Source organism: Anguilla rostrata, chromosome 9 (assembly GCF_018555375.3).
Source record: "Anguilla rostrata isolate EN2019 chromosome 9, ASM1855537v3, whole genome shotgun sequence".
Taxonomy (NCBI): domain Eukaryota; kingdom Metazoa; phylum Chordata; class Actinopteri; order Anguilliformes; family Anguillidae; genus Anguilla; species Anguilla rostrata.
This window is the reverse complement of record NC_057941.1, coordinates 39,717,962-39,726,897: the sequence shown is the minus strand read 5'-3', so window position 1 is coordinate 39,726,897 and position 8,936 is coordinate 39,717,962. Positions and strand designations below refer to the sequence as shown.

General features: G+C 37.4%; 1 protein-coding gene across 3 annotated transcripts in view; it reads right to left on the bottom strand.

Moving 5' to 3' along the window:
• LOC135263748 (contactin-5-like) overlaps nt 1-8,936 on the bottom strand; it is a 382,506-nt gene that overhangs the window by 35,417 nt on the left and 338,153 nt on the right. For all 3 annotated transcript variants that reach the window (XM_064352101.1, XM_064352104.1, XM_064352102.1), the window contains 2 exons: nt 2,178-2,336; nt 80-229 (listed from right to left, as the gene is read on the bottom strand). In XM_064352101.1, coding sequence (XP_064208171.1) covers nt 80-229; nt 2,178-2,336 — 309 coding nt within the window. The remainder of the gene's footprint in view (nt 1-79; nt 230-2,177; nt 2,337-8,936) is intronic.

Here is an 8,936-nt window from a genome sequence, read left to right as displayed (position 1 = left end):
AATTTAAACCTGGATAAAATGAGAATATGGGCAGGAGAACTCTGACTAACACTACAAATATCTAAAGGCATGGCGATACCTGCTTCCTTAGTTCTGACGACTCTGGAGGGGGCACTGGGGTCCCCTGTACCGATGGCATTGCTGGCCACCACCCGAAACTCATACTCCACCCAAGGGTTCAGTTGCACGGCCATGGCTGACTCCATATCCCCCGTCACATGCTCAGGGTCTGGGGGAAGGAGCCACAAACAACGCACCTGTCACCCCACATGCTCACATACAATTAAATCAAATGAACACATACAAATGAGAAACACATTGATGAAATTGAATGAAGACATAGTCTGTGTAAACATGTTGTGATCTCGAGGGTTTTAGCTGTATAGCTTTCAGAGCTAAATAAATAAATGTATTGAAAATTCAGTTGTGCATGCACATGCATGTGCATAAACAAAAAAGCATATAATCGATAGTACAGTACGTAATAATTAGTTCATTACTCAAACTTGTGCTTTTCCCTACATAAAATAACTATAGGATTATAAAACATTATGCACAGAGAGGCAGATCACTGAACAGAGGGAGCCACTGATGCCATGTTGAACTTCAAAGCCAAAGCCATTGAATTCCTAGTTAACTTCAAAGCCAGGGTGGCTTAGAGCATGTTTGACTTCAAAGCCAGAAAGACAAAGGCAGAAAGGCAAAGGTAGACACTGCGCATGTGTAATTTTCACAACTTCTTCGTTTAAAAAAAAAAAAAGACAGAGGTGTAGGTCAAACTGAATTTACATTCTGTCCCAGCAACTCAGCAGACTTTTCTACTTTTCTATGGAAAACTGACCCAAGAACAGTCAGGCCAGTCGCTCAGTCTGTTCCCACCAGGGGTCCCACCAATTTAACCTCTTATGTTTAGACCACATGAGGGTTCTTCAATTAATGAATTACCAGAAGAAACACTATATTCACCCAGCTCCTCTGTCATTTCTGTCATTTCTACATTTGAACCATTGTTGGCATTGTTGGGGCAAGTACTAAAGAAAAACCAAATTTGTTAGACAATTATTGTGACTGCGAAATTATTGGATGCAAATTGTCTTTCTTCACAAGTAATTAAAGGAATCGTTCACCTCCTGGAGGTTAAAAAACAAAAAAAAAACCTGAGTATTAGTTTATAATTGGCACATAATTTTGTTTGCGATGAAAGATATTTTTGATATTTACAGAACACCAGCCTATTAAGTGACTTTACATCAGCATTTCCATTTCCCGCTGACTGTAATAGGAGGGTACTGTGTCAAACTGGCAGCTCCTCAAATACAAGCTGATAAGTGTGTTTGCAGGGAACTGGACAAAAACCTCATCGCCCCTTCACTCCAGGTTCTGTAAGCTTATCTTTGTGTGCTCTCTGTATCACACGGTCTAAAGACCTTAATTGTTCTTTACTGAGCAACATGCCATTGACTGGAGCTATTACCAGTGTAAGAGGGGAAAGTGACTCATTCACCCACAAGAGCCAAGCTGTTATTGAGTCCTAAACTTCACTATTGCCATAATCAGATCTGCAGAATTCAAACTGATTTTGAACACACTTAAAAAGCCTTTGTCCCCTGACACCACTGGCTATGAATTTATGGTTTTACTGTCAAGGTACACAAAACTGAAGCTATTAATTTTCTGTCACACCGAAAAGACCTCCTATTGAAAGTGCTCTTCTATATACAATTTTTAGAAAAATGAGGAGTCATTGGCTTTCTAATTCCTTCCAAACTAATTCAGGGAAGAAATGTGTATAATTAAGGTCAGCACCATATAATTAAACCTTCATGGGTGTCATATTGAGCATTTTAAGCACAGCTAAGCTGAAATGAAACTGTGTTAAAGTGCACTATGTAAACCAAGGACACACCGGGAAACAAAGCACCCCTGTATTAATTTACTAGAGGGCTCAAGGGTCAAAACCAGCCCAAGTTTTTATGACCAGTTTGCTTATTGAAATTCCCATACAAACACACATGAAAATAAATTCTATATTTTTTAAAGCACTTCATGCAGCATCATCCGATGCACAACTCCATGACCAGCTCCATACAAGCCATTGGCAAGCAGTCTGTAGCGCAGGCTAAAACAAAAAACATATAAACATAAACATAGGCTCTCCTAATGTGACTACTGCTCACCTGTCCTGACGGTTTGCCAGCCCAGGGAGAAGGGGCTCCTGGCCTGCAGGTTGTAGGAACTGATGGGGCTGTGGTTATCAACCCCACGGCTCCAAGACAGCGTTGCCGTGACATCCGTGATTTCCTCCACAATGACAACTCCCGGGGGCCCAGGGGGACCTGGAAAAAAGGAAAAACAAGGAAGCTCAGTGAGAGAATTGCAATCTTTCCTCCATGTGCAGAGTTCAAGAGTTTTATTCATTCATTTATTTATTATTGAGGTCAGGACTATCAGTTAAGCAATTAATTAAACATTATTGAGTTTAGGACATGCTCGTGTATGCATATGTTTCTTTATTTATTTTTAAGCTTAATAGAGTATTTCGCAAAGAACGATCAGAGTTAGCAGTCTAACTGTTAACTATTGACGGAGTGTAGCACAGTGGGTAAGGAACTGGGCTTGTAACCGAAAGGTCGCAGGTTCGATTCCCGGGTAGGACACTGCCGTTGTACCCTTGAGCAAGGTACTTAACCGAAATTGCTTCAGTATATATCCAGCTGTATAAATGGATACAATGTAAAAATGCTATGTAAAAGTTGTGTAAGTCGCTCTGGATAAGAGCATCTGCTAAATGCCTGTAATGTAATGTAATGACTAAAAACTTACAACTGAATTTCACCTCATTCAAAATATTCATAAAACCTATCTGGTGCACTGCCCCCAACCCCTATAACAATTTATTTATTTATTTATGAGACGGAATAATTGCCTTATGACAACTTCAGCCAGTGATACTGGAGAACCGGCAAGTTGAAAAATTGATCCTTCAGCTGCTGAGACTACTTTATTAGACTTACAGAAAGGAGAAAGGGTTGTATGAGTGATAGTGCTCAGTACTCAATCAGCTGAAAACAACCTCTTGAAAGAATATGATATTGCCTGTTCTGATTCAGCAGATAAGCCTCTCTCTCTCTCTCTCTCACACACACACACACACATACACACACATTTATGTATGTGTGTATGAGTGTACAGTGAGCTACATAATGTTTGAGACAAAGACATATTTTTATAAAAGTATTTGGCTTTGTACTCCACAATTTTAGAATTGTAAACAAACAATTCACAAGTGCTTAAAGGGCTTTTTTACTCAATTATTTTACACTCAATTCTGATTGGTTGACAGCTATGCATTATATTTGTGTAGAGGCACAAATATAATGCATAGCTATGTACTTTGCTTCATTACAGTTTGAAATCACTAACAACAACATTTTAATTGTTGACATAGAAATCAAGTCTTTATGCATTCACATCCCCAAATAAATCAAAGAAAATGTACTAAATATGACTCATTTAATTTCCATAACATTAATACATCCTAAATACTATGGTGTCCTGAAATTGGGCGACTATGTGCTATGATTTCTATGTGGTGAAACCAAAGTGTATAAAAACGCCCTTAACCTCTTAGCGCAAAGCCCCTAGTGGTCGGCACGCCAGCGTGCCAAGATTACTGAACTCAGACATTCAGTGCTACTGCAACCAAAGTAGGCTACAAGTTAAAAACAGAAACGCTTTGTTTTAGTTTCATTAGTAGACGATACACGACAACTATGCCGAATACGGAGTTTTGCAGTGCCACCATTGTCGCTCAGGTCGTTGATTTAACAAGCACCCCCTCCCTGTAGTCTCATCTGCAACTACACCCCCCACCCATGACATAATGGACAATATTGTTTATCTGGGCATTCATAAAAATATTCTTTCACCACTCAAAAATCGTATTTCGTCATAGCAACAATATAAACCCGACAATAGCCCTAAGATATGCCAATACAGCAGTGAAAACGCTGCTCACTGAATAACGAAATAAACGAGACAAAGTAAAAAAAAAAATTATACCACTTCATTCTACAGTCAATATCTGCGACTAAATATTGAATAAATATACAACCTTACCATTGGTTTTACGCGTAGAGATGTCCCTTTTGAGACTGAGTAGTCATATATTGTCTTGGACAATCTGTGTACGTGCATTTGTGATGCCTGGGTACCTTCCAAAATAGATGTGTGTAATACCCCACGTGTTGTTTACGGCGTTGTCGCCATTTTTAATACAGTTTGGGTTGATTGACAATTTGTTTATTCAGTAGGCGAGAGTATAAGCTTTCTAACGATGTATAACATGTCTAATTTTGCTTTTGGAATAGCGTTTCATAGGTCAGCTTAACCGAACATTTTCTTATCATCGCATTCACTTACGCATTCACTCTGTGGTAGCAGTAAAAGACACTGCACCCAACGGAAAATACTATTATTATTGAGGACTTCTGGGCATAGCGAAGCCATATGTTTGCTGATAGACCTATCTGACATCGTTTTCTGGAGCAAAACAGAAGTGGATAGAACTGTCATTGATTTACTGTCTGTCTCCATCTACTCAACACAGATAAAATTTCATCATTGCTATGTAAGTATTACTGCTCAAAATATTTTGGTTATATACGTTATTTTTGAAATTGAGTCTCTTTAAATGGGTTAGTGGTATTATATAATGTGGATATTTCACACTATAAGCATTAGTTAGTAGTGTAATAGTTTTCGTGATGCATGCAATAGTGATGACGAGAGTGTTGGAACATTGCCAAAACATGGTGGACGGTTACACATTTAGGTACTGTACAGCACTGTGACAGTGTTTTTGGCATCATTTTTAAATCTGATATTGTTCATCTTAAACCTTCATAAGGGGCTCATTTAGCTGTTTTACAATGGACAAAAAACATTATATTCCTTTTTGGAGAGATTTTGGATATGTTTCTGGACCACTAGCTATTTTAGACCACTGTACTGACAGAAATATTGTAATTACCACTTGAAAATGATGCAACAGTGAGTTTCTTGAGTATAAACAGTTGATTTGTAGCGAAATATGTGAATTTGTTGTGATTTACAGCAATGCATAATTTAGACATTTTGGGTAGATTTGGAGATGCTGGGTACACTGCTTAGTTTTTGCTTCATAGATCTTTAGTAGTTCTACATACCCACCCTTAGATTATGAACTTGTGGTCAAAAAGTTTTTGATCCAGGACATGTACACTTTAACCTGCTGTATATATGCAATCTCTCAGTATTTCATTGCAAACTAAAAAAGTGCAAATTCATTTTTGATTTTTTGTCTAGACAATTGCATTTGTGGCACTTTATTTCTTCCAAAATTATGAATGTAAACTAATCTGCGTTAGTATTGTAAATTGTACAAATGCTTAATTTAAGCCATTTTTCAAGTCTCTGTGATGTTCACATCTGGAGTTATAAAGCTTTAAATAGGGTACCCCCTAAATGGACATGGATTGGCCAGATTTGGCATGTGCGCTAAGGGGTTAAATAAAAGCTTATAATGTGCACTTGTGAAATGCATGTGAATTGTTTGATTACAAATCTAAAAAGGAGTCAAATCAAGAAAAATATGTCTTTGTCCCAAACATTATGGATCTCACTGTACAGAAGGTGACTACATTTTTTATTTTTTTACAAATGCTACAAGCAACAAATACAAAGCTGGTAAAGCCAACCAGCAGACATATACCAAAGGACACAACAGGGATCCAAAAGTCATTGAACTCCCACCAGAGATAACTACCCATAAAGAATAATGGACATGTTTTTTTTTCAGAGAGGCATATGTTTACTTCAGCCATCTGAAATAAGTGAAATCTGTTACTGTGAGAATTCTGAAAGAAACAGCTGTAAATTAAGAGCTGGCAGCTGGTATACCTAATGAGAATCAATGTTCTGTGACCACTGGAGAGGTGCTGAACATTTGCATTAAACAGCATTAATATGCAACGTATGTCACCACGGGAGCAGCCCAGAGGGGCCTTCATGTCTTTGTGTTGAGACTTCAAGAAGCACGTGGACACTGTAAAAACCTCTTGGTTAAGGTTAAGGTTAGTTTGAATCCGTAACCATCCTGTCTCATTTAGTTACAGATAGACGTTGTAGTTTAACCAGATAAAAGCAGTAGATGCAAGCATCAATTGAAAATATTTAATATTTAATATTATGATATTAAAATTTTCAGAGCTGTGTTTTTTGGAACCCAAACTCTATGACACAGTCCAATCTTCTGTACTGTACTATGTTACATTCCCTGTTCATAAATACAGAGAGAAGTATAAAAAGTAATGTTCTTTATGGGTGGGCCAGACAGGTGGGCCACAGGTGTTTTATTCAAAGTGGCCCCTTCTTTCCATGTCAGATATTAGTGTGTAGATTAATCTAAGCATGCAAAATATGTAGAGACAACAGAACACAGAGCTATTTATGGGGTATCTGGGCCCAGTGCAGCCACAAATTACCGTAAGGGTCTTGGTCATCTTGAAATCAAATGAAAGTCTTAATGCCTACGCAAAAATGATTTCCAGTTTGGAATTTACATTTTTGGAGGACAGCTCTGGCTTCAAGTGGAGGTCAGCATGGTACAACTTATAACATAGATAATACTTTTCCCAAAGGTGGAAATTACACTAATGGCTGAACCTAAGAATTATTGCCTGCAACTTCTGTTGTTAAAAGCAGGAGTAAATTCAATAGCTCAGCTGGATTACTTCCTAACATATTCAAGTCTTTTTAGAAAGAAACTAAATTAATCTTATGATATTAATATCAAGGTGCTTAGCCCTGATTTCAACAATATACGGTCACTTTAGTAGGTAAATTTTAAGCTTTTAGATAAGCTAGTCCTTGTGATAAATTAGCCTCATTCCCCCTTCCACAGCTTATCAGCATCACCCAATCAGGGCAAGCATCCCCAAGCCCTTCTGGGGAGGGTATTTATGATGGCTGAAGGAAAAAGCTTTTAGTTGGTTTTGCAGTTGGATTTAGAACCTTGGAGAAGAAGGGCTGCCCTCTTTTTTATACTGGTGGTGGTTCCTTGGTTGTGTGTTTTTTGCTCGTTTCCATTTGTTCCTGTTGCGATGAAAATGAAGAGGGTAATACTCTGGCAAGGTCATGCTTAACGGACTCTTTTTTTCTGGTAATTTCAAATTGAAATCTTATTTAATGCCTTGTTGATTATAAGTAGTGAGCCTACATTCAATAATGCATGTATGATTTAATTTCATTATTGTAATTGACTGTTTCTCATTCAATAAAATTATTCAATCTTAAGGCCTGATACAGAGTTTGCTTTGATTTGTTGGTAAGGCTGCAAGATCTATGGAATCGCCATATTTTTAGACATAATAAGAATAACTGCTGCCATGGGGTATATAGGCATTCTTTTTTGTTTGATCGTAACTGATGCAGTAGTAAACAACCAAATGTCAGAGGTTATGTGAAATGCTTCCAGGAAAAAACATCACTGATATCTATTTGGTGCTGATAAAACAGCCAATCAGCAGCAAGGCGTTGCAGCTTCCATCTGACTGAAAATGCAAATCACATGATCACATAGAAGCAGCTCAACCTTGCTTGTGATTAGCTGTCTGATAAACACCTCTTTTTTTTCCTGGAAGTCTTTCACATGGCCTATGATGTTTGGTTATTTATTATGGCATCAGGTAAGATTAAAGAGGAAAAAAAGACAAAAGATTGCCTATATGCCCCATGGTGGCGGGCATTCTTATTAAGCTTAAAATGATTGCGATTTAATAGATCCGGCAGCTCTACTTATTGGTGGACTCCACCAGGTTGCTGTTTTACTGACCTATCAAAGAATTTGTCAATTTAACTGATACATGCCATTTTCAATAATAATTATTAAATAAAATCACATAAATTATATTTTAAATGTAGGTTGAGTGAGGGGTTCCAGCACTTAATAACACTCACGTCAGTATTCAGAGTGTTGCACATTATAACAGGGGCATTAACCTCTTAAGGCACAAGCCAAATTTTGCCAATCCTTGCCCATTTAGGGGGTACCCTATTTAAAGCTTTATAACTCCAGACGTGAACACCACAGAGACTTGAAAAATGGCTTAAATGAAGCAAGACATTTGTACAATTTACAATACTAACACAGATTAGTTTATATTCATAATTTTGAAAGAAATAAAGTGCCACAAATGCAACTGTTTTGACAAAAAATCCAAAATAAATTTGCACTTTTTAAGTTTGCAATGAAATACTGCGAGATTGAATATATGCAGGAGGTTAAACTATACATGTGCTAGGTCAAAAACGTCTTGACCACAAGTTCATAAAATCTAAGGGTGGATATGTAGAACTACTATAGATGTATGAAGCAAAAACTAAGCAGTGTACCCAGCATCTCCAAATCTACCCAAAATGTCTAAATTATGCATTGCTGTAAATCATAACATATCCATGTATTTCACTACAAATCAACTGTTTTGACTCAAGAAAATCACTGTTGCATAATTTTCAAATGGGAATTACAAGCTTTCAGTCAGTACAGTGGTCTAAAATAGCTAGGTGTCCAGAAACATATCCAAAATCTCTCCAAAATTGAATAAAATTCTTTTTGTCCATTATAAAGCATATAAACGAGCCCCTTATGAGGGTTTAAGATTAAACATTGCTATCAGATTAAAAAAAAAATGCAAAAACATTGTCACACAATGCGGTACAGTACCTAAATGTGTAATAATTAACTCGTGTGTATTTCTATACTCTGTACTCTCGTATGTTTTCTTGTATGGGGATGAGACAACATGAAAACAATTTTCACCCGTCCACCACGTTTTGGCAATGTTCCAGCTATGACGTCATCACTGTTGCATGCTTCACAAAAACTATTACACTTC